At 46.7% G+C, this 27165-nt stretch overlaps 1 protein-coding gene across 5 annotated transcripts in view; it reads right to left on the reverse strand.

Annotated features, from left to right (window-relative positions):
- Window positions 1–27165, reverse strand: part of sumo1 (small ubiquitin like modifier 1) — a 101068-nt gene that overhangs the window by 39101 nt on the left and 34802 nt on the right. Inside the window, exons 5-6 of one of the 5 annotated variants that reach the window (XM_072487059.1) lie at window positions 9085–9190; window positions 7063–7724 (exon numbers count right to left, since the gene is read on the reverse strand). In XM_072487059.1, coding sequence (XP_072343160.1) covers window positions 7645–7724; window positions 9085–9190 — 186 coding nt within the window. In that variant the 3' untranslated portion in view covers window positions 7063–7644. Of the gene's footprint in view, window positions 1–7062; window positions 7725–8183; window positions 9191–14407; window positions 17051–27165 lie in introns of those variants that run through there. The other 4 variants (XM_072487060.1, XM_072487058.1, XM_072487057.1 and 1 more) reach the window with 4 other exon arrangements.

A 27165-nucleotide genomic window follows, 5' to 3' on the forward strand; every position in this document is an offset into this window, starting at 1 on the left:
GGAAGGAAGATGTGTTAGAAATTTTGAGGAGCCCGAGGATAGTTAAGTCCCCTGGGCCTGATGGGATATATCCTAGGATTCTTTGGGAGGCGAGGGATGAGATTGCGGAGCCTTTGGCTTTGATCTTTATGTCCTCACTGTCTACAGGAATAGTGCCAGAAGACTGGAGAGAGGCGAATGTTGTCCCCTTGTTCAAGAAAGGGAATAGGTATAACCCTGGGAATTATAGGCCGATTAGTCTCACTTCAGTCATCGGTAAATTATTGGAAAGGGTCCTGAGGGATAGGATTTATGATCATTTGGAAAGATACAGCTTAATCCAGGATAGTCAGCACGGATTTGTGAGGGGTAAGTCTTGCCTCACAAGTTTGATTGTACTCTTTGAGGAGGTAACTAAGTACATTGATGAAGGTAGAGCAGTTGATGTCGTATACATGGATTTTAGTAAGGCGTTTGATAAGGTGCCCCATAGTCGGCTCATGCAGAAAATAAAGAGGCATGGCATAGAGGGAAATTTGGCCGATTGGATCAGTAACTGGCTATCACACAGAAGAGAGAGGGTGATGGTAGATGGTAAATTTTCATCCTGGAGCCCAGTCACCCATGGTGTACCACAGGGATCAGTGCTGGGTCCTCAGCTATTTGTGATTTTTATCAATGACTTGGATGAGTTGAAGGTTGGGTTAGTAAATTTGCTGATGACACCAAGATTGGTGGAGTAGTGGATAATGTGGAGGGCTGTTGTAGGCTGCAAAGAGACATTGATAGGATGCAGAGCTGGGCTTAAAAGTGGCAGATGGAGTTCAAGCCTGATAAGTATGAGGTGATTCATTTTGGTAGGACAAATTTAAATGTGGATTGCATGGTTAACGGTAGTGTTCTGAAGAATGTGGAGGAGCAGAGAGATCTAGAGTTCATGTCCATAGATCTCTGAAAGTTGCCACCCAAGTGGATAGAGTCATGAAGAAAGCCTAAAGTGTGTCAGCATTTATTAACGGGGGATTGAGTTTAAGAGCCGTGAGGTTATGCTGCAACTGTACAAGACCTTGATTAGACCACATTTAGAGTATTGTGTGCAGTTCTGGTCACCTCATTATAGGAAGGATGTGGAAGCATTGGAAAGGGTGCAAAGGAGATTTACCAGGATGCTGCCTGGATTGGTGGGTGAGTTTTATGAGGACAGGTTGAGGGAGCTAGGGCTTTTCTCACTGGAGCAAAGGAGGATGAGAGGTGACTTAATAGAGGTTTATAAGATGATGAGAGGGATAGCTAGAGTGGACGTTCAGCGACTTTTTCCTCGGGTGGATGTAGCTGTTACAAGGGGGCATAACTATAAGGTTCATGGTGGAAGATATAGGAGGGATGTTAGAGGTAGGTTCTTTACTCAGAGAGTGGTTGGGGCACGGAACGCACTCCCAGCTATGGTAGTGGAGTCGGACACTTTAGGAACTTTCAAGCGGTTATTGGATAGGCATATGGGGTGCACGAGAATGATTGGGAGTAGGTTGATTTGATCTTAGTTTCAGACTAGTTTGGCACAACATCGTGGGCCGAAGGGCCTATACTGTGCTTTACAGTTCTATGTTCTATGGGAGGGAATGAGTTGATGGACAAAGCCTTGTCCTATGAGAAGCAGGCGAGGATGAGGGCCCTCCTGGCATGCTTGAACCCTTACCGCCACCATCTGCCCTTTCTCCCGGCTGATCCCGCAGGTCATCCCCAGTCTCATCATCCAGTCCCTCCTGGTCTGGCCCCTCCTCCTCCCCAGATGAGCCCATGTGTCCCTCCTTCTCCATTTCTTAACATGCTTGCTGGCTGCTGCCTCTGTGGTGCCAGTTTGTGGAGGGCACAGCAGACCACCACAAAGTGTTATCCTGGTGTGGGTCCTCGAAGATGCCAGGGAACACCGGGTATCCCAGGATGTAGCTGTTGTGCACACTCGCTGGGAATTGTCCACATGTGCATGATCCAGAGGTGGTCGTCGAACACGAGTTCCAGTTAATGAAGGCTGATGCCCCGGTGCGCGCAAGGCGATTTGTGTGCCATCTATTACCCCCTGGACCTTGGGCTTTCCGGCAATGGTGGAGAATCCTGCAGTCGGGGCATCTCGATGGGCTTGGTCCAGCTTGAAATTTATGTAGTCAGCTGCCCCACCATATAGGGAATCCGCGAATTCACGGATGCACTTGTTGGCTATGGCTTGTGATATGTCCCACAAGTCCCTGCTTGAGCCCTGGAATGATCTGGTGGCATAAATGTTCACAGCCACTGGGAGCGGGTATACTCCACGGGATGCCAAGTCCTCAAGGACATGACACAGGTGCTGCATCGCCTCCTTGTTGAGGCGGAGCCTCCTGTGGCACATGCTGTCTGCATCTCCTTGAATGACTAACGACGCATGTACACTATGGGCCATTGCTGGCCTCCATTTCTGGGTCGCTGTCTGGCCTGGTGGGCACCCAGGTCTGCAGGGTGTGCGGCAGCACCCTCACGAGGTGCCGCCTCAGGCCTGTGTCGACACTGCAGCTGCCTTCTCCCGCATCTGGCCTCCTGGGACTCTCAAAGCCCCAAGCCTTCCCCACCTATACCTTCTCTCATAGTGCCATCCAACGAGCTGGTTATGCTGGAGGGCCCCGCCCTGCACGTACCCCTGGCCACTGCACAGGCCCATAATCCTGGACCCCAGACCCATGCCAGGAACATTAGGGGGACCGAGCTCAGGTGCCCCCCACCCTGGTCCACCCACTCACCCTCTGGTCATGGGGATATCCCCAGTGCTGAAATTGCTTGCTGGCTGCTGCCTCTGTGGTGCTAATGCCTCCAGGGTTCAGGAGTCACAGTTTGACTCGCAGAGTGTTCAGGCCTCACAGTTTGATTGGAATGCTGGGCAATAACACTCGCCTGAGACATGGCATGTGTACCCACAGGAATGGACTTGAGAATATTTTGTTTATTTAACAGTCAACAATATCTTTACACAAAAAGATGAAAAGAAACTACTTAAGGTGGGCACGGGAGCAATAGGTCAGAAGGTGAGAGCATTGAGGGAGAACTAGGGAATAGGGACAATGTGGCTCTGAGGCAGAGCAGACGGGGAAAAGTTGCTGAACACAGCGGGTCTGGTGGCCTGAAGTGCATATGTTTTAATGCAAGGAGCATTACGGGTAAGGCAGATGAACTTAGAGCTTGGATTACTACTTGGAACTATGATGTTGTTGCCATTACAGAGACCTGGTTGAGGGAAGGGCAGGATTGGCAGCTAAACGTTCCAGGATTTAGATGTTTCAGGCGGGATAGAGGGGGATGTAAAAGGGGAGGCGGAGTTGCGCTACTTGTTCGGGAGAATATCACAGCTATACTGCAAGAGGACACCTCAGAAGGCAGTGAGGCTATATGGGTAGAGATCAGGAATAAGAAGGGTGCAGTCACAATGTTGGGGGTATACTACAGGCCTCCCAACAGCCAGCGGGAGATAGAGGAGCAGATAGGTAGACAGATTTTGGAAAAGAGTAAAAACAACAGGGTTGTGGTGATGGGAGACTTCAACTTCCCCAATATTGACTGGGACTCACTTAGTGCCAGGGGCTTAGACGGGGCGGAGTTTGTAAGGAGCATCCAGGAGGGCTTCTTAAAACAATATGTAAACAGTCCAACTAGGGAAGGGGCAGTACTGGACCTGGTATTGGGGAATGAGCCCGGCCAGGTGGTAGATGTTTCAGTAGGGGAGCATTTCGGTAACAGTGACCACAATTCAGTAAGTTTTAAAGTACTGGTGGACAAGGATAAGAGTGGTCCGAGGATGAATGTGCTAAATTGGGGGAAGGCTAATTATAACAATATTAGGCGGGAACTGAAGAACATAGATTGGGGGCGGATGTTTGAGGGCAAATCAACATCTGACATGTGGGAGGCTTTCAAGTGTCAGTTGAAAGGAATACAGGACAGGCATGTTCCTGTGAGGAAGAAAGATAAATACGGCAATTTTCGGGAACCTTGGATGACGAGTGATATTGTAGGCCTCGTCAAAAAGAAAAAGGAGGCATTTGTCAGGGCTAAAAGGCTGGGAACAGACGAAGCCTGTGTGGCATATAAGGAAAGTAGGAAGGAACTTAAGCAAGGAGTCAGGAGGGCTAGAAGGGGTCATGAAAAGTCATTGGCAAATAGGGTTAAGGAAAATCCCAAGGCTTTTTACACGTACATAAAAAGCAAGAGGGTAGCCAGGGAAAGGGTTGGCCCACTGAAGGATAGGCAAGGGAATCTATGTGTGGAGCCAGAGGAAATGGGCGAGGTACTAAATGAATACTTTGCATCAGTATTCACCAAAGAGAAGGAATTGGTAGATGTTGAGTCTGGAGAAGGGGGTGTAGATAGCCTGGGTCACATTGTGATCCAAAAAGACGAGGTATTGGGTGTCTTAAAAAATATTAAGGTAGATAAGTCCCCAGGGCCTGATGGGATCTACCCCAGAATACTGAAGGAGGCTGGAGAGGAAATTGCTGAGGCCTTGACAGAAATCTTTGGATCCTCGCTGTCTTCAGGGGATGTCCCGGAGGACTGGAGAATAGCCAATGTTGTTCCTCTGTTTAAGAAGGGTAGCAAGGATAATCCCGGGAACTACAGGCCGGTGAGCCTTACTTCAGTGGTAGGGAAATTACTGGAGAGAATTCTTCGAGACAGTATCTACTCCCATTTGGAAGCAAATGGACGTATTAGTGAGAGGCAGCACGGTTTTGTGAAGGGGAGGTCGTGTCTCACTAACTTGATAGAGTTTTTCGAGGAGGTCACTAAGATGATTGATGCAGGTAGGGCAGTAGATGTTGTCTATATGGACTTCAGTAAGGCCTTTGACAAGGTCCCTCATGGTAGACTAGTACAAAAGGTGAAGTCACACGGGATCAGGGGTGAACTGGCAAGGTGGATACAGAACTGGCTAGGCCATAGAAGGCAGAGGGTAGCAATGGAGGGATGCTTTTCTAATTGGAGGGCTGTGACCAGTGGTGTTCCACAGGGATCAGTGCTGGGACCTTTGCTCTTTGTAGTATATATAAATGATTTGGAGGAAAATGTAACTGGTCTGATTAGTAAGTTTGCAGACGACACAAAGGTTGGTGGAATTGCGGATAGCGATGAGGACTGTCTGAGGATACAGCAGGATTTAGATTGTCTGGAGACTTGGGCGGAGAGATGGCAGATGGAGTTTAATCCGGACAAATGTGAGGTAATGCATTTTGGAAGGGCTAATGCAGGTAGGGAATATACAGTGAATGGTAGAACCCTCAAGAGTATTGAAAGTCAAAGAGATCTAGGAGTACAGGTCCACAGGTCATTGAAAGGGGCAACACAGGTGGAGAAGGTAGTCAAGAAGGCATACGGCATGCTTGCCTTCATTGGCCGGGGCATTGAGTATAAGAATTGGCAAGTCATGTTGCAGCTGTATAGAACCTTAGTTAGGCCACACTTGGAGTATAGTGTTCAATTCTGGTCGCCACACTACCAGAAGGATGTGGAGGCTTTAGAGAGGGTGCAGAAGAGATTTACCAGAATGTTGCCTGGTATGGAGGGCATAAGCTATGAGGAGCGATTGAATAAACTCAGTTTGTTCTCACTGGAACGAAGGAGGTTGAGGGGTGACCTGATAGAGGTATACAAAATTATGAGGGGCATAGACAGAGTGGATAGTCAGAGGCTTTTCCCCAGGGTAGAGGGGTCAATTACTAGGGGGCATAGGTTTAAGGTGAGAGGGGCAAGGTTTAGAGTAGATGTACGAGGCAAGTTTTTTACGCAGAGGGTAGTGGGTGCCTGGAACTCACTACCGGAGGAGGTAGTGGAAGCAGGGACGATAGGGACATTTAAGGGGCATCTTGACAAATATATGAATAGGATGGGAATAGAAGGATACGGACCCAGGAAGTGTAGAAGATTGTAGTTTAGTCGGGCAGTATGGTCGGCACGGGCTTGGAGGGCCGAAGGGCCTGTTCCTGTGCTGTACATTTCTTTGTTCTTTGTTTGTTCTTTGTACTTGACAGTCGCTATATCACACTAACCATTAACCAACAAGGAAAAGGCACAAACCATGTACACGCAAGCACCTTTTCGATACAGAATATCAGTACAAGAACAAACTACAACAGTTCATATGACCAAAGAAAACCAAACATTCTATCACTCCTCGCAGGTCCTCAACAGAACGGAGGATCCTTGCTCTCGGTCATTTTACGAATCAGTCTCTGTCCATGAATCAGGAGTTATGGGGAGAAGGCAGGAGAATGTGGATGAGAAAATATCAGCCATGATTGAATGGCGGAGCAGACTCGATGCGCCGAGTGGCCTAATTCTGCTCCTATGTCTTATGGTCTTATGAGCCTCTGTTGCACACACTTTCATATACGGACTAATTTCATTGGAACCAAAGTTCGGTATCCACATGTTCCACTGCCGTTCAAGCTGTCTTGATGTCCAACATGTTTGACTCGCAGCAATATGCTGGTCAACATGCAGCACTTACCACATGCACAATAAAACCATCAGCAATCTGTAAAAGCATTTTTTCCACACCTTCCATCAAGTTTCTCACTCGGATCAATCCCCCCTCCCCCCTCTCTCTCCCTCCTGCAGCTCCCAGCAGTAGACTCCTCAACATTGGAAAATCGCACCTACCCAGAGCACACCAGAAGAGAGAAAGAGCACCCCTTCCCCTTCTCCAGTGCTGGCTGCAGGTCATCTTCCAATCTTCCCTTTCCTTACCAGGCCACAAAAGCAAAGGGGTGGCAGCAAACAAACACACAGCCTCCAGGCAGTTGCAGCAACAAACGGCAAACACCGCTCATTCAGATTATTCTGCCTCTTTCTCCCCCTCTTGCATCTCACCCCAGTAGACTCAGCAGTGGAAAATCACACCGACCCAGAGCAGGGCAGAAGAAAGAAAGAGGTCTTCTTCACCAGCCTCGGCAGCAGGTCATCTTCCATCCTCCCTTTCTTTACTCCAGGCTACAAAAAAAGAAGGAAACAACGGCAGCAGCCTCCAGGCATTTGCAGTTACAAGCAGCAAGCAACAAACACAACTTGAAGCACTAGAGTATTTTTTTTAATTGAACGGTCAATATGAACAAAGATTTCAAAATTGACTACGTAACATTTCACATACGACACAAACCGTTAAACAAGGAAACGTCACCATTCCACATTGTACCAATAGAAAGCTATATCAGCTGATTTTCACAAAATCAAACACACGGTATCGGCACTCTCAGGTTCCTCAAAAGAAACGGAGGAGAAGCCTGATAATGTGTCATCATGTCCAGATCATGTCGTAGAAATGATCTATTCGTCAATGCGTAACTTCTTGGTTGTTCCATGTATCAGTGCCATTCTCCGTCCATGTCACAGCTATGCAGTCTTTCCCACACGGCCTAATCTCATCGGTGCCAAATCCTGGCATCCACACATTCCACTGGCACTGAAGATGCAGTTGAACATCATAAACGTCCAGAGTGTTTGATCCATGGTGAGGTGCTAGTTACATGCAGGACTCAACGTTCCAGCAGCACAAGCAACAGCAGTCAGCAAAAGCATTTCTTCAATGTCTAGATTAGGTTTCTCATTTGGATCAATGTTGCGCACCAGGTCCCGCAGCGTCTTCTTGCTTCAAACTGGATTGCCTTCTGGACTCGTACGTCCCCCCGAGCCAGATGTTCCAGGTAGCCTAGAAAACATTGTCCTTCTTTCTGGGTACAGAAAAAGAAGGAAACAACAGCAGTAGCCTCCAGACATTGGCAGCAACAAGCAGCAGCAAGCAGCAAACACAAATTGCAAATATTTTAGTTTATTGACAGCATAAAAATACAGAAGACAATACAATGAGGACAACAATCATTTGGCACCCAGAACATACTTTCCTAAATCTACATCAGCAGATAAACACGCCAACCCATGCAGCATGGTGGAGAAGAGAGAGAAAAATATTCCACCCCACCCAAGAGGGGCACAGTTCAGCCCAAAACAGGTCTGGCACATTATAAGCCAAACCAAATACCGAGCAATAACCGACAGCAGCAAGACAACAAAGTCACCAGCCGTACACCAAGGACAAAATCCAAAGCAAAAAGCAAAGGAACAATGGCATCAGCTGCCGAGGCAGCGCATCCCCCCCCCCCCCCCCCCACCGCGTTGCAGCAGACCTACGACGGTGGAAAGACATGCGTGCATATCAGTGAGACTGCATGCAAAAAGAGTGTATGCGTGAATGACTGCATGTGCGGGCCTGTTAGAGTACGCATGCATGAGAATGAGGAGCACAGACCGCCGGAAATGGTCACACCAACATGGGGCACAGCGGAAGAAGGTGGGGGGAACCCCATAAACGCAAAACAGTCAGAAATATTTGAAATATCAGAAACTGAACTGGACTAGCCATATTAATACTATGGCTACAAGGACAGGTTAATGACTAGGAATTCTATGGCGAGTAACTCCCCTCCTGACTCCCCAAAGCCTGTCCACCATCTACAAGGCACAAGTCAGGAGTGTCATGGAATACTCTCCACTTGTCTGGATGAGTGCAGCTCCAACAACACTCAAGAGGCTCAACACCATCCAGAACAAAGCAGTCCGTTTGATTGCTCCCCCTTCCACAAACGTTCAAACCCCCCCACCACCAACGAACAGTGGCAGCCGTGTGTACCATCTACAAGTTGCACTGCAGTAACTCCCCTAGGGTCCTTAGACAACACCTTCCAAACTCACGACCACTACCATCTAGAAAGACAAGTGCAGCAGATACCTAGGAACCCCACCACCTGGAGGTTCCCCTTCAAGTCACTCACCACCCTGACTTGGGAATATATCACCATTCCTTCATTGGGCAACACCCTCCCTAACAGCACTGTGGGTGTACCTACACCTCAAGGACTGTAGCGGTTCAAGAAGGCAACTCAGCATCTTCTGAAGGACAACTAGGTATGGGCAATAAATGCTGCGCTAACCAGCGACGCCCAAATCCCGTAAATGAATAAAATATATATATGATGAGGACACCTGTTGCACACCAAAGAAAAATGGAGACAAGAAACAAAAAGGATACAGTACCACCAGCTGCCGGGTCAGCGCATCTCCCCCCACATCTTCCCCTCTCCAGCACTGGCAATGCCTCATTCCAACGACTCCCAGGCCACAGAGGCAAGAAGGGCTGCAACTGACAAAAAAGATAAACCGCAGTTACATGATATCCATCATACAATTCCCCCTCTCCACCCCCACTACACAAACACAGACCAATAGCAGAACAAAAGAAAAGCAAGGTACACCAGCAACCTGTATAGCTCCCCTTGTAAAAAAAAAAAAATTCCAAGGTTTTTTACATATGTCCACAAAATATGAGAAGAACACATCAACCTAAACAAACGACCCCAAATCCCCAACCTCGGGTGATACCAACACCCCACCTACCCAATTTTTACCCCCTTATCCCCCCTCCTTCGGACCCCTCAATCCTCCTTGAAGAAATCAATGAACGGTTTCCACGTCTGGGTGAACCCCTCTACCGACCCCCGCAAAGCAAACTTGACTTTCACCAACCTCAGGAATTCTGCCAGGTCGCTCACTCACTCACCCACACACCTCGGCGGCTCCAGGTTCCACCAACACAACAGAATCCATCTCCGGGCTATCAGGGAGGCAAAGGCAAATGCATTTGTCCCTCTCTCTCTCTTCCCCCCCCACCCCCAAAACTGTCCAACATCTCAAATATCGCCAGCTCCGGACCCAGGGCCACTCTCACACCCAGAATCTCAGACAGAACATCTGAGAATCCCTGCCAGAACCCCCCAGTCTTGGATACACCCAAAACATGTGGATGTGATTGGCAGCCCCAGGGAGGACTGCACCTCTCTCCTCACAAAATTCCTCACCTGCAGGTATCGAAAGCTGTTCCCTTTGGGTAACTCATACAATTCCTCCAACTCCTCCAGCCCCGTGAATTTGCTCCCCATAAAGAAATCCCTGAAATACTCAATCCCCACCTGTCGTCACACCCGGACTGTGCGGCTCCCATAACCAGAAAAGCAGATGGCTACTGAACATAAAAAGTCACCGGTTGTCCATTAAAGTGTCCGGACGTAATCGAGCCAGGCCACCGCCCCTCCTCTCCTGCAGTAACAGCATCTGATCTTCCCTGCCCGAGGATGGGGCCACGAGAACACAGGAGACATTAACAGGTGATCTACAGGTCCAGAACAGAATACACAGTCAATACACAAAACAGGCCTTTGAAAACATCCATAGACTGTTCGAGCAAGTCCTCCTACATCCTCAGCCCTTGTAGGCCCACCAAAATCCTCCCCTCGCCACACTCCAGGTAAAAGAGACCGAAAGGCAACTACCTTCTTTCTTGCTGCTTTCGAGATGAAGAGAAGGAAGACCAAGGGGAAGAGGCAGCAGGCAAGCAAAAATGGCAGCAGCAGCAAACAGCAAACAAACTCAACTACAAAAACCTCCAGCCATTTGCAGCTAAGCAGCAGAAAGCAGCAAACACAACCTGCAGCTCTGAAGTGTTCACATAGCTAACATTGTCAATTCCCCATGAGTAAAAGCCTTCAGCTCTGCGCCAGAATCTGCTCACAGTCAGAGGGAGTTAAAGTGACCTGCAGCATATTACCATGGACAGGGCTCAGTCCTGGAGATGTTCAGTGGGACATAGGCAGCAGCTGCAGTTGCCCCTGTTATATACGCAATCTGCGGGATAGCCTGTAGGACCAATGGTACTGAGCTCCCACACCTTGCCGGCTCAGTGGCGACCCCTGACCGATGGCACCCAGGCCCCTGACCGGGTGCCCCCTGACCTGGTAGCAGCTCCAGTGCCCCTGGGCTGCAAGTCCGATTTCAAAAATGACTACTCACCTCAACCTAGGACGTGGCTCTTCCCTCTGCAACTGGATCCTCGACTTCCTGACCCTTAGACTACAATCAGTATAGATAAACAACAGTACCTCCTCCACGATAGTCCGCAATACTGGAGTCCCACAAGACTGCGTCCTTAGCCCCCTGCTACTCCCTATTCACGACTGTGTGGTAAAATCTGGCTCTAACACCATCTACAAGTTTGCTGATGACATGACTATAGTGGGTCGGTTATCAAACAATGAGTCAGAGAACAGGAGTGAAGTAGAGAACCTAGTAGCGTGGTGTAACGGCAACAATCTCTCCCTCAATGTCAGCAAACCTCAGGAGCTGATCATTGACCTCTACACACCCCTACCTGCATCAACGGTGTCGAGGATGGTTGACAGCTTCGAATTCCTGGGTGTGCACATTAGCAACAATTTGTTCTGGTCCACCCATGTCGACGCAATGATCAAGAAAGCACATCGCCTATACTTTCTCAGAAATCGAAGGAAATTTGGCATGTCCACATCGACCCTTACCAATTTATACAGATGCACCACAGAAAGCATCCTATCCGGCTGCATCACAGCCTGGTATGGCAACTGCTCGGCCCAAGACCGTATGAAACTAGCGTCGTAAATACATTCCAGTCCATCATGCGAAACCCGCCTCCCATCCATTGACTCAGTCTACACCTCCCGCTGCCTTGGGAAAGCGGGCAGCATAATCAAAGACCCCTCCCACCCAGGTTATTGTTTCTTCCAACCTCTTCCATCGGGCAGAAGATATAAAAGTCTGAGAATACATACTAACAGATTCAAAAACAGCTTCTTCCCCGCTGTTACCAGACTCCTGAATGACCCTCTTATGGACTGAACTGATCTCTCCACACATCTTCTCTACTGAGTAGCAGCACACTCTGTAAACTTCACCCGATGTCTATGTATTGTATGTCCTATGTTTTTCGTGTATGGAACGATCTATCTGGATTGGACGCAGAACAATACTTTTCACTGTACCTGGGTACACGTGACAATAAATCCAAATCCAGCCATTTTGTTAGGTTACTTCTTTTAAATAGGGGTACAAAAGGGTGCCCGCATAACCGCTCGTTGTGGAGCCAGTTAGATCCCAAGAGGCCGTTAGATAGGGAGTACATCTGAGATGGAGATTGCCCTCAATCGGTGTTACTAGGTACCTCGCCATGTCCGGCCTGGAGCCCGGCGCAGATCCTGATTTCAGCCTCTCCCACAATCTAACCGGCTCGCATGGATCACGCTGTGCGTCCATTAAATCGCACCCATACAGTATAACTGCAAAGAAATTATGGTGAATCTTTATGAAACACTGGCTCAACTTCAAATGCAGTAGTGTGTCCAATTCTGGGCATCACACATTAGGAGGGATGTGAAGGCAAATCTGGGGCTGGATTCTCCGATTCTGGGGCTATGTCCCCACGGTGGTGTTTTACGCCAGAAAAATGCGTAAGACAGCCACCGATTCACCACTTTGCTGGGGGCTAGCAGGATGGCAACTTCGAGCTGCCGATACACACCCGAGGATTGCCGGAGCCATGGCCGCGCATGTGCACGGTAGCGGCCTGCAGCGGCCATGTCATGCTACATGGAGCCGGCCGCTCGCGGATCCAGCCCACAAAATAGCCCCCCCTTCGGCCAGCTCACGCGCCCCGGACCACAGCCCCCCCCCACACTCACACACACACTGTGCCCCAGCCCCGAATAGTGTCCCCCCCCGTCCGTGGATTGGGCCTCCCTTGACTGTGGTGGCGCTGGCCGAGTTCCCGACCGGTCAGACCACACGTGCCCCAAGCCATCGGAAACTCAGCCGTTTGGGGGCAGAGCATCGGGGGCCTTTGCCTGAGGCTGTGGAAACGTGAGGCGACATACTCCTAGAGCACGCAGCTTTGGTGGGGCGGAGCATCTCGAAAGCTGCACCGCTCCCGATTTGGTCGGGAACTCTGATTCTCCGGCCGCTCGCTGAACACGATTTCGACGTCGGCGACCAGAGAATCCAGCCCATTTTTTTTTTAGCCCATGGATGAGATTCTCCGTTTGGGAGGCTGTGTTCTCCCGCTGGAGCTGAATTACAAATGATTTGCATTCCCAGTGATTCCCAATCCGACGCTATGCAAAAGGATTGCGAAGGATTTCAAACATCGCAACTGTCTTTTGTTGTACTTCTGTCAGCATCAGCTCCAGTACTCACTACAAAAGATCCAGTGCTTTGATTGACTCACTACCTGATTGTATGGGGAAATACACAACTGAACCCTATGCTGCCCTCAGGCATATACCTCCAGCAGAAGTTACCTTCAACCATGCTATCTGCCTGGTTTCCTCTTTTCTAATGCAGGACACTATAGTTAATTGTGCCTTTGTGTTGATGGATATCACCTTATAAGAGGCAGAAATGGTCAGTGGTTAGCACTGTTGATTCACAGCACCAGGGTCCCAGGTTCGATTCCCGGCTTGGGTCACTGTCTGTGCGGAGTCTGCACATTCTCCCCGTGTCTGCATGGGTTTTCTCCGGGTTCTCCGGTTTCCTCCAAGTCCCGAAAGACATGCTTGTTAGTCAAACTGGACATTCTGAATTCTCCCTCAGTGTACCCGAACAGGCGGCGTAACCTCATTGCAGTGTTAACGCAGGCTTACTTGTGACAATAATAACGATTAGTATATGGTTCAATTACTTACTGGATAAACAAACATTGGATACACCATTTTCTAACTCTTGATGAAACCGCCTCGAAAATAGATTAAATGCTGTATAGGAAGTCTAACCTGGTACACAAGTGTTCAGGCTATACTCAACAAATTGATTTGCTGATTGCATTTTTTCCTCTTTCCCATTGCACAGCATGTGCTCAAAGCATTGGTGACATTACAGTAATATTTATTTTATTAGTTTTAAGCGCTGAAATATATTTATATTTAATTTTTTTCCAATTAAGCAGCAATTTAGCGTGGCCAATCCACCTACCCTGCACACCTTTGGGTTGTGGGGATGAAACCCAGGCAGACAGGGGGAATGTGCAAGATCTGAAATATATTTTGATACAAAATGACAGTAGTGAAATTAATCCAGGACCATCTTGTGCTTTAGAACAGAATACCTTTTGGATTACAAATGGCAGGTGTGTTTTATTATAATTGTCTATTGCAATTTACTTCAACCAACATCAGTGAACTTTTAAAACAACCTCCAGTGGTGGGAATTTAACTTCCAAAAATTGAGTAATGCTACATTAATGTGTGAAATCAGATCAAATTTTGCAGAACCCCAGTGAAAATCTCTGCCTCCACAGATCATTATTAACCAGAGATCGCTATTACTCGAGATAAGTGTTTTTAAAATGCTTGTTACATCCACTGAAAACCGAGCTTTGCCTTTCCCTTATATTTCATGCAATGTGGAAAATGAAGTTGTTCTGAAATTGAAACCATACACTATTTGCAGCAACAATCACTATTTGCAGCAACAAAAACAAATGTGAAATAAACAAGGAATGGGCCATCCATAGCATTTATTGTACAATTAATCTTTACATACTTCAAACATGTCAAATCTTTGAGTGGGAAGATTTACCGAAGAATAGAATGTTTTTACACTTTTAGCACCAAGTCTAAGTGAAGTTTTGAGTATTCCTGGATCAGGTACAACATTGGGTAGGTGCAAGCTTCACTTTCTTGTAACTCTGACCAGTAATGTGCTTTATCTTGCCAAATCAGAAGACCAACTCCTTTGAAATTAGTGTGAATCTTCCATTTCCCACACAAGTTGAATTTAAATAATGCCTTTAATATGGTCAAACATCCCAAGGCGCTTCGCAGGAGCATTGCCAAAAACTAAAACTGACATCAAGCCACACAAAAAGATATTAGGTCAAATGACCAAAAGTTGGGTCAAAGAGGTAGGTTTGAAGAAGTGAGGCGGGGAGGTTTATGTAAGGAATTCAAAAGCTTACAGCCTAAGCAGCTGAAGGCATGGCTGCCAATGGTGGAACAATTAAAATCAGGGATGCACAAGGGGCCAGAATTGGAAGAGTACAAAGATCTTGAATATGTGGTTGGATAGATAGGGATTTGTATGAAGAAATATTTCCATATTATAGGAAGCATTGTGCTGCGGACTCAATACTCATCAGGAAACAAGGTTGCGACTATGCTACATTCATTTCAATTAGAACCGTCATATATTACACCAAAGGTTTGGATCATATCTGTTTGGGCTGAATTTGAACTTGGGGCCCTATATCTGAAAGTGCTTGAACTCACTCCTAGTTATTACAGATAACAGCTGGAATTTCATTGTGAGGATGTTATTAAACAGAAACAAAACTACCATGTTCTGAATAAGTGTTCTGGTCGCTATTTTCTTAACATGTTTTTATTCAGCATCTTAACATAAGATTATGTACAAAGTTGAACCCTCATTCATATCTTCTTAAAAACTATGCAAGAAATTTTGGGGGAATCATGAGCAAAAGGAAACAAATTAAAAACTGGGTAGCTTTACGCTTCAGACCAAATCACAAACGATTTTCAACAATTATTTTTTAATTAAAACTGCCCTTACAACATTGTATCCGTTGGTACTTGCGATAAACAAGGCACTTTGCTTGTTTAAGCAAATAGTTACAATTCTTGTGATGGTATGGTTGTAATGGCAAAGAACTGCATTGGTATAGTCTGCATACTGATAATCAGAAAACAGCTTCTTCTCCCTTTCTGTAGCACATCCGTTAAATTGAGCCCGATTGAATCACACCTATTAAGGAGTAGTCATAAATGTTGCCCAAATTTTATTAAGCACAGATTTCTAAAATCCATTTACAGCTATTTATAGCTGTTCTCAAAAATTCTCAACACTGGTTCTTTCCAGTAGATGAAGTGGAATTTGTGGCTTTAGAAATTCCTAATGCATATGAAGTACATTGACATAAAAAATTGAATTAAATTGCAATTGCTATGACAATTATACAATGGCAAATGAAAAAGCAAGTGATGATTGTGAGAAAATTATGAGGTATTCATTTAAAAGAAACCCTCTCCTGAAATTAAACTAGATCAATTGATATTTACAATGATCAAGACCAAACAAATCATAATTGTTTCCTGCCAGTGCCTTCTATGAGTAATCTTTGCGTAATTCTTTCACTGGCTGATTTCACTGAAATGTTTATTGTGGCAGCAGTGTGTCTGCCAAACACTTTGTCTTGAAGTATCTGTTGAGCTGCACAACCTGCGTCTATTACATAAACTAACCATCTTATTTTCACAAAAAAAGAGATATTCGTGCAAAATGTTATGCTCCAAACTTTAAATAGGTCTAAGTTGTTGAAAGGGTTAAATCGGGAACAGCAGGATGAATAATGATCCTTGCACAGTCAGCCACTTTGTTTTTCACCAGGGTGCTTTTTGAAATACAAAGGCAGCACTGTAGTATGCTAACTGCTGCCGCACTACATTTTCTAAATAACAGCCTGTGAGTTCACAACCACCTTCTAAATGGTACAGTGTCTGTGCTTTTTCTTTTCCAATCCCTGCAAGTTTCTGACGGGGAAACGTTAACATTCTGTCTGGCCAAATAATAAAGGAATCAAAGCAGATGTATTTAAAAGGTAATTTGCTGCTTTCAATTTATAATTTCAGGACGGTATTTGGGAATGTCTGTGTTAGAACATAGCTTTGTATGAAAGAAAGCTTTATGTGAAAGAAGCCGTCACAAAACATTCTTAAATCCATTTTTCCTACAATTTGAAAAAAGTATTTCCAATATGGTCATTACGTAATGAAAAATATGAATTTATAAATCCAAGGTACTCAAGTCACAAGCTTCTATTAAAAACAAATCTGTTTAGCATTTTGTTGCCATTTATGCTAAATATACGGACTTGCTTGTATTATAGTACACACTGAAAATAAAAACTTCCAGCTGAGCATCAACCTGTCGTACAAACCATATGAAAGAAAGTAGTTTCATTTTTTTTCTTTTTTTTATATATAAAATCAGTGATTACAGCCGACAAGAAACAATAAAGAAATTATACAGATGATCGGGAATCTGATACAGGGATCAGCAGTTAGGCTCTCAACCATCCTCCTGTCTGTTCCTGATAAACTTCAACCACATCTTCATCCTCCATGCCAAGCTGTGGAAGCAAAGATAAATAATTTCCACATTCTGTAATTGAAAGTTGTCCTTATTTCTAAAGATGCATTACTAAAATTCCTACGCTCTCAATTTCGGTTTTCTTCAACTGAAGTAAAAAAATAATCAGAAGCTGTTTGTGGCTGTAAAATTTTAAGACTCCTGGCTGAAGCATAACATCTATTTTCAAAAATTCCAGAAATATTACACATCGCCTCTCCCCCACCGCAAACCCTAGCTGCTGCTATTGTGTCTACGTTTTATTTTCAAGTCATAAAATTTGTAATATAGTAAACTTGACTTTTTTATATCCGTTCACGAGATGTGGGCTTTGCCGGCTAGTCCAGGGTCCATTGCAGATTTCTAGTTGCCCTTGAGAAGGTGGTGGGGAGCTGCCTTCTCGAACCTCTGCAATCCATGAGATATTGGTAGTAATTGCATTGATTAAATATATATTAAAACCAAGATTAAAATAATGAGAAATGTTCATTAAATGTTTAATTGTGCTTCTTCTTTAAAAATTATTTGATAGCCTTAGGTTGCATTTGTTTGGACTATGATATTTTGCCCAGTTGTATTCATTTATAACCTACAAAACTAATTGAAAGCTTTGAAAAAGACTCATAACGTTAGCTTCCTTCTCTCTCTCCACAGATGCGGTCAGACTTGCTGAGATTTGTCCAGTATTTTGTGTTTTTGTTTCAGATTTCAGCATCCACAGTGACTTGCTTTTATTATAATTGAAAGCTTCTAACAATTCAGATGCTTGCAATCTCTTTTGGAGGTTCAGACATCTGGTTCTATAGAAATTATGCATCATTTAAATGTTACTATCGTCCCTGCTTTCACCACCTCTCCAGCACTACACCCACTACACTCTGTGTAAAAAAAAACTTGCCTCGTACACTCTAAACCTTGCCCCTCGCACCTCAAACCTATGCCCCCTAGTAATTGACCCCTCTACCCTGGGGAAAAGCCTCTGACTATCCACTCTGTCTATGCCCCGCATAATTTTGTAGACCTCTATCAGGTTGCCCCTCAGCCTCCTTCGTTCCAGTAGAACAAACCAAATTTATTCAACCGCTCCTCATAGCTAATGCCCTCCATACCAGGCAACATCCTGGTAAATCTCTTCTGCACCCTCTCTAAAGCCTCCACATTCTTCTGGTAGTGTGGCGACCAGAATTGAACACTATACTCCAAGTGTGGGCTAGCTATACAGCTAGGCCATTCAAATGGGCATTGGATAGACATATGGATGATAAGGGAATAGTGTAGATGGGCTTTAGTGGTTTCACAGGTCGGCGCAACATCGAGGGCCGAAGGGCCTGTACTGCGCTGTAATGTTCTATGATGCTTTTGCACTTGAAACAAGACTGAGGAGTGTGTTATTTGTTACTACTGCAAGAGGCATTTAGTTTGGACCTCGCTTTGTGACAATCTACTTGGAGGAAGCAAGACAAATACTCAAAAGCTGAAAACTTTAAGAGGTCACTGGGCCATTAAGCTACAGTCCTTGTTAGAATAACTGGGCTCTTCTGCATCTAACTGAGTTCTTCTGCATCTAACTGAGCAAGTAGACTAGGCACTGGTATAACATCTCACCCAAAGGTTGTGTAGCCACCTGGGTTGGCCACTTCCCGACTTAAAATGGAGAACCGCAAAGACTGAAGGGAAATTCAGCCAACACAGGCAAAGACTAGCAAGTACAGAAATCATGTGTATTGAAACCTGCAAAAAACCAGACAGCACTGAAACCAGCAGCCATCTGCGTAGTAATGAGCAATTCCAAGGCACAATTGCAACAGTTAAGGTGAATAAAGCCAAGACAGACTCCTCGGCGCCAGCAGGAGCCAAGACAAAGGAAGGCCAACGGACATTTAGGGACCGCCCAGCGATCAGGGAACAACTCCAGTATTGGAGAAATCAATCCAAGTGATCGGAACGCAGTCCAATCACTTGGAACCAGGTACGGGGTCCGCCCCGAAGGGCGGGAAGCCCCTGGGGACTATAAAGTAAAGCCCCCAAGTTCAAATCGTCCTTCTTGGCAGGGTCACTCAGCAACGCGAAGCAACCCTTGATAGTGACCTGTCCAGCTGCCATACCAAGTAAATAAGTCTCCAGTCAACGCTCGCTACAAGATAGGCACTCCTAGCTACCAGTCCATACCAGCTTTTGAATCCTGCAGGCTCAGGACCTGAATGAAAGGCCATTTGTTCCCCTGACCTGGTGGGCCAGTCCAAAGCTAAGTATAGACCTTTTAGTGATAGAAATAGCCTCGAAAGTAGTTATATGCATAAGTAGGGACTTACTGTATATAATAAATGTGTTTTGATTTGAATCTTACTAATTGGTGTGTTGAGTTATTGATCATTACTTGAACTTGAACCTCGTGCCGGTATAAAGATACCTGGCGACTCTAGAGCAAAGGTTATAAAACAGAGCCAATTGAACCAACCAAAAGTTAGCAACATATTACTGGCGACATCCTGCCGGGACCCAACTTAGAAGTGGCTTGACCACTCCGGGAGAACCCAAAAATTTGAATTAGAAATCCAATTGGGAACAGAAAAAACCACAAGTGTTCAAGCAGTTCTGATCAATCCTCATAATTCGGAAGTGTGTTAATGCATGCGTAACTAACAGGGCTATAAGGTAAAACTGATAGATTTTTGTTGCGAAAAAATGTTGGGAGTTTGTATTCCGGAAAATAGCGAAAGCCGTACCCATAATTACAGCACCGCCTTAGTACCCCTTGTTCCAAATTTTAAGAGAGTATTTAGAGAGGAAAGATAGCAATGCAGGCAATGCAACGCCTCATGAACCCGGAGGAATTCGTGGTAGCAGCGACCAGCAGTAGAGTAGGACAGAGTCCTGTTTGGGAAGAGGAAATCAGAAAGTACCTCAAAGGGAAAGGATGGCCCCTTTGGAGCGAATTCTGTGACAATGAGGAAACAGGATCCGGGAATATAGGACATACTTGGTGGGAGAACCTGCCAGAAATTCATACGAAAAGCTTGGGAAAAGCTCGCAAGCCGATGGCAATTGTGTCCTGTTTGGCACAATTGCGAGGCACAGAGGAGGTCGTTCGGACGCTCCGTAAAGAGATAGAAGGAGTACATCGAATGAGCAAGGTTGATGTAAGTGAGGTTGAGAAAGAAAACATAGAATTAAGAAGGAAGTTAGCAGCAAAGGATGGAGAGGTGGATGATGCCAAGTGGGCACACCAGTCTTGTCTGCCGCATTTAAGCAGCTTCCAGACACAGTACGAAAAGGCCTATCAGGACATGCAACGTGCAGTCCTGGTAAGAGAGGAAACAGAGAAACAGGTAGAGGCATTGCAAAGGCAGTGTAGCGACCTGAAAGCAGCATTACGAGCACTCCATGCTGCCACCACGGAGCAGAGACCAAGCTCATTAGATCACGCAAAGTGCCGGAAGCAGATTGCAGAACTGCAGTCTTTACTTTCAGTTCAGCATGGATTCCAGAGCACCTTTGGATCCCAGTTAGATACAGAAGTAGGCCCGGATTGGGAAGAATTAAATGAGACCGCGCATAGATATGTTCAGGGAACATGTGCGCAAGGAAAGCCCCAGAAGAAAAAAGTGCCCCAACCCCCCACAGAGCAGATAGTTCAGGCACCAATGAACCCAGTAACCACCCACCGCACAGTCACATCGGACAGAGATACATAATTTCTTTATACCATCCCCTTAACCGTGACCCAATTACGGGACGCGTGCAAGAAAATCTCACCGTTCCTCCCCACCTCAGACCCCCACCATTTCCTTGCTAGAGTAAAGCAGCAGGCGACCATGTACAGCCTGGACGAGCATGAGCACGTGAAGCTCACAGTTTTGAGTTTAGACCCTTTGGTCGTAGCAGCCCTTCCCGACCCACAGAATGTAGGAGGAGGTATCCTTGCAGAGATACATGCAGCGATCCTAGGTGTGATCGGCTACAACAGAGGTGACCCCGTAGAAGGCCTAAATAAGTGCAGGCAGAAAAAGACGGAACACCCCACAGCGTTTGCTGGACACTTGTGGATTCATTTCACAGCAGTTTTCGGTAATCTAGACCGCGCCCATTTGTCCCAAGACGGTATGGCCAAATGGACCCGCACCCTTATCTCCCATGCCACAGAGGCAGGACAAAAAGCCTGTACGAATTATGACCTCTCAGAGGAAGCCCACAATGAGAAATGGGTTTTAAAAAGATTGTCCCGCGCCAGGGAGCAGTCTGTACAAAACAAACCCGCAGTTAGGAAACCGAGGAACAGCAGGCGGAAGCATTCATCCAAGCGGTGAAAACGCACCAGAACCCCGCATGGGTGAACTAAGGCAGGAACAGCCCCCCACAAAAGCCACAGGAGTGTTACAACTGTGGACAGTTAGGACACTTTGCACGAGAATGCAATGCCCCATGAAAGCCACAGAGAGCCCAGCAGGCAGGCACTCTGAATAAGAATAGGACAGAGCCAGTCCATAGTGTGAGCACCCGTCCAGACCAGACGGACCTGAACGGAACAGACTGACGGTGTTCGGGCTCCCCCAGTTGGGTCTGCGACACCCTTTGGGATAGGTCCGGCCGACCAGTAGTTGCAGCAAAGATACGGGGACAGCCCATCTAATTTCTCTGGGACACAGGAGGGTCCCGCACCACAATCAATTCCTCCACCATATTCTAGGAAGACATGTGGCCCACTACAGCCACAATAACCCTCAGCGGCTTTACAGGCCACTCACAGCAGGGACACATCACAGCCCCTGTACCAATTCAGATTGGCAATATAACGACAAAGCACCCCATAGTTTTAGTCGATCTTCCCCACACAGCAGAACACATTTTGGGAATTGACTTAATGAATTCCCACAACCTGTCCTTTGATCAAGTCAACCAGTGTGTTTGGAGAATGGCAAAATCCGCAAGAGCCCCCGCAACGCTCACAATAGGTGAATACGCAAACAAGGTTAGCGCAGTCGGCGATTTCTGGTTTGACTCGACCACAATTAGCACAGACAAGCAGGTTAGGGCAGTTCTGCAGAAGCACAGGACAACATTTGCGACCCACAAAACGACTGTGGCCGGATGACTGGTTCCGTTCAAATCACAGGACCTGACCCGAGACCCCAAAAGCAATACGGATTTCCCCAAGAGGCAGAGGGAGAAATCGCAAAAGTTATCGACAGCTTATTAGAGCAGGGTGTACTCAGATCAGTAGCCTCCACTAATAATGTCCCAATTTGGCCAGTGAGAAAGCCCGATGGATCATGGTGACTGACCATCGATTACCGGGAACTCAACCAAGTCACCCCCGCAGCAGCCCCCACGGTAGCCACAAGTCCCGAGACCATGCTCAAACAGGGACTCAACTCACAATACTTTCCGGTTTTGGACATCAATAATGGATTCTGGTCCATTCCATTGGCAAAGGCGTGCCAATACAAATTTGCCTTCACTTTTAAAAATCAGCAGTACACGTGGACATGCCTTCCACAAGGATTCCACAACTCGACCTCCATTTTCCACCGTCAGCTGGCAAATGGATTATCTTAATTTTCTCACCCCGAATGTCTGGTCCAATATGTGGACGACCTATTACTGCAGACAGACACAAAGGCAGAGCACATCGAGCTTCTGTCCGAATTCCTGGAACTCTTACATTCAATTGGTTGCAAAGTAAACCCCAAAAAGGCCCAGATTTTGAAAAATAAAGTGATATATTTGGGTACGATTATCACGCACGGTAAACGTGAGATCGAGCATAAAAGAATTGACTCGATTGCTAAATTGCCCCTTCCCCAGAACGTTTCAGCCCTCCGGTCGTTTTTAGGACTGGTTGGCTACTGCCGAAACCACAATGACGGTTTCGGCAGCAAGGCAGCGCCCTTCTCGGAACTCCTAAAGAAAGGAGCCCCTTAGGAATGGCTTCCGCAGCATACGGATGCTGTGGATGCTTTGAAAAGAGCCCTCATTGCAGCCCCCGCACTATAGGTTCCAAACCCGCTTTCCCCCTACGCTATAGAGATAGCTAGCACCGACCGCACCCTTTCGGCCGTGCTCCTCCAGGAACGGCATGAACAATTAAGACCCGTGGCTTATGCCTCCAGACTTTTGGATCCTGTGGAGCAGGGATTTTTCGTCTGTGAAAGGCACCTGCTCGCAGTTTTCTGGGCAGTTCAGTACTTTTCCTACATAACCAGACTAAACCCCATCACAATCCTCACGGAACACACCACCACCCAACTTTTACTTGACGGACGACTCAAGGACGGTACAGTTAGTCAGATTAGAGCAGCTAGATGGACCCTTCTTTTGCAGGGACGGGACATCACTGTTAAAAGGACCAAGACCCACACTTTTTTAGCCGATAACCTTCAGTACCCAGGCACCCCCCCCACGAATGTGAAATCATCTCACCGCACCATAACACAGGCCCCTTTATTGCAAAAACACCCCCTAGAAAGATAGGTAGTTCACCCCAGAGCCCCCAGCCCACAGACACGTGTGCACCTTTGCAAATATATGTGGATGGTTCTTCCACAGTTTTAGAAGGGAAGCGCATTACAGGATGCGGCATTTATGTCGAGGACGCGCCCTAGAAGAGATCTCCTTAAAGCTACCAGGCCACTTAGACGCGCAGGCGGCAGAACTAGCAGCCGTTGCGTATATTATAGATCACCCGGATTCCTTCCCCAGCCCAGCAGACATATACTCGGACAGCCTCTATGTCTGCAACAGCCTTACAAAATTCCTACCCCTGTGGAAAGCAAGAGGATTTGTTTCCACAGACGGAAAACCCCTCCCTTCAGCCCCATTGCTCCGCCACATTTTAGCGCAAGCACAGGACAGGACAGGACCTTTGGAATTGTCAAAGTTCGCGGTCACCACCGTTCCTCCCCCCCTGGAAATGTAAAAGCCAACGCACTGGCCAAAGCAGGTTCCAGGCATGGATATTTTTGGACACCCCCCGAAAGCGTACCGTACCAGTGAATGCAGTTCAGGTCTCGCAGACTAATATCGAGGATTTAGTGCAGGCCCAGAAGCAAGATAGCAATCTCAGGGAGATTTTAAAAGGACAATTTACAGCACCCTATGATAAGATTTAAAAATGCACTGACCACACATGACGGTGTGGTGTTAAAAGACACCCTTTATGTGGTTCCTGAACAGGACAGGAATCAACTTATTTGTTTATTCCATGACAGTCATGGACATCAGGGAATTGATCCAACAACAGCCCACCTCAGGCAGCTCTGTTGGTGGCCAAGTTTAAAAGAAGACGTAACACACTACGTTGAGAATTGCCTTACCTGTGCCCAGAACAATCCGGACAGATACGCAAAGAAAGCTCAACTTAGCCACACCCGCCCCGTTAATGGCCCCTGGACGAACCTTCAGATTGATTTTATAGGACCATTGCCCTCTTGCAGGAATGGTTACAAATACGTATTAGTCGTCACAGACACTTTTACGAAATGGGTAGAGGCATTCCCATCCAGAACAAACACGGCAAAAACCACCGCAAAGATCTTAACCCACCACATCTTTACGAGATGAGGACTCCCACCCCCCGCAGCATTGAATCCGACCAAGGTTCCCATTTTATGGGACGTGTCACGAAGAACATCCTCACGGTATTTGGCATTACCCAAAAATTCCACATCGCATGCCACCCCCAGTCAAGTTGAGCACATGAATCGGACCCTAAAATCAACCCTCAGAAAAATGGTCCAACAGAACAACACCACTTGGGATTCAGTCCTCCCTTTTGCGTTGATGTTTTTGAGAAATACTATTTCAACATCCACAGGTTACATCCCACACACTCTCATGACCGGACGCCCCATGAAAGGCACAGAATTTTTATTAGGATTGGACTTGACCAGCCCTGAAATGATGGCCCTCACACACGAGAACGCAGTAAAGCAGCTAGTGGAAAATGTTAAAACGGCTCAGCTAGCAGCCGCAGTAAGAATAGGCATAAGGAAGAAACAGAGCAAGGCCTGTTTCGACAAGACAGTGCATGCGACTGAGTTTGAGGTAGGGCAGCAAGTCATGCTCTCAATTTACAACCCCAGCACATTCCTGTCACCGACGTATTCGGGTCCGTTCTCCATTGCGGACAAAGTAAGCCCCTCCGTCTATAAAATTAAGTACCCCAACGGAAAGACTGCGTGGTTCCATATTAACCAGCTAAAGGCATATGGCCCACAGTCCAACCACGCACACCACGTCATGCTCGACGCAGCAGACCACACCCCGCCCACAGCCAATGTATCCCTACCCTCCCCCAACACGCCCACCACATCCACGGACTCGCCCTCGACTCCACCCCCGACCTCTAGACTCCGCCCCGGAACGCCCACGGACAGCAGCAGCGACAGCGACTCTGACTCAGACAATAGCCACAGCACGCCTCCCCACTATCCTCATGCAACAGGACCCACACCCAGTGAATCTGACCACGATTCGAGTGATCCCTTCCTCATCACATTCCTCAACAAACCCCACCAAAGACCACCGCCCTACGATGACGATTCCGTCCCCACAGAACTAGACACCACCTTTTGGCACCGCGATAACTCATACAGGCTCGTCCAGAACAACGAGATGGACCCCAAATCGCACCATGCAGCCCTATCAGCCCTTATACATTCGAGAGTATGGCATCCGGGAGAAGATGCCGACTTTGAGTCTGACTCCCAAAGCGAGAACCCCTTTGCGACCCTGTTCACAACTAATAACTGAGGTGTCCAGATGATGTTTTAAAAAGGAACTGCTTGGGAAAAACGGTGTCCTTTCTGATGGAACCTGCAGCATGTTGTTCAATGTTGTTTGTTACTGTTATTGTTATGTGTTGTATGCAAGATCGGAAAATTTTTTTCCACGGCCCCATGCCATATTTGTCTGCCGAAACCTATGAGAGCTTGCCAGACCCCTGTTCATAACTGCTCTTCTGGTTCAAAGGTTGAACCAATACGGCAACCCCCCACAATGACTACATTTCTTGCCCGTTCTTGCCGGTCGCTCAGGCAGTGGAGGAACGGCATTGGTCTCCGCCCTGCCTCAGGACCCCCCTCTGATCAACTGCTCTGGGGTAGAGCACACACGGCATCGATCGCCGTCCTACCCGGGGATTCCATCCAATTCTTACCCGTCGCGGACATACGCACCTCATTTCGGCACTTTTCGTTCAAAAAGTTTTGTTTTGTTTTCAGGTGACCCTTAGGTTGCCATCCCTATGCTATTTACATCCTCAAACATTTGGATGGTAAATCGCACAGCCTGTGAGACGGCTCGCACTGTTTCAGTATTTTTTAAGTGTGTCTTGTCCTGAATATTCAGTTTAAAAAAGAAAAAATGAGGGAGTCACACATGGTCACAAATTATAAAGGGAGAATTGGCACTAAAGGACAGACATACTAACGCACGAGATATTAACCAAGCTAGTAAGAGACACTATGCTTGATCCCACCGAACTCCAGAAGCCCCAAGGAACGAAAAAAGAGAAAGAAGAAGAACAATGAGGACATCCTCCGTGTTGATCACCACCATTATCATGTGTATTCGGTTGCGCGCGAACCCGAACCCCCTGACCCCAACCCCCCCCCGGCCGTTAATGATTCACTTCCCCATAGCACCCAGAGTCCAGTAACAGGCAACACCACACCATCATGGTGTGATAAGCTCATAACATGGTACTCCCTTTCCTACGTAGTCAAATCCCTATTAGTGTTGGCGATACTCTGCAGCATCGTGCAGACTATCCGCATGAGGAAATGGCGAAGGAGAGCCTACCGCGCTAGCACCCCGGTATACAGAATGAGATCCCCTATTTTCGGTTTTCACCAGGCCCCCGAACCCCTTGATCTACAATAAAGACCATTTGTGTCACATCTTTTGTAAATAAAGAAATGGAAATATTGTACACCCCTGTTCTTGACTGCCAAGCCAGGAAAAATGTAAATGCTGCTTTTATTTTGTAATGTTTAGGAAGTTAATATGACTGAATGTTTAGTGAGTGTAGTTTATTGAGGACAGTTAGAGGTACCGTTAAAAAAAAAATTTTGTAATGCATGTCCCTGTTTATGAAATAGCGTCACTTATAATGTT

The sequence above is a fragment of the Scyliorhinus torazame genome, chromosome 21 (assembly GCF_047496885.1).
Source record: "Scyliorhinus torazame isolate Kashiwa2021f chromosome 21, sScyTor2.1, whole genome shotgun sequence".
In the NCBI taxonomy this organism is placed as follows: domain Eukaryota; kingdom Metazoa; phylum Chordata; class Chondrichthyes; order Carcharhiniformes; family Scyliorhinidae; genus Scyliorhinus; species Scyliorhinus torazame.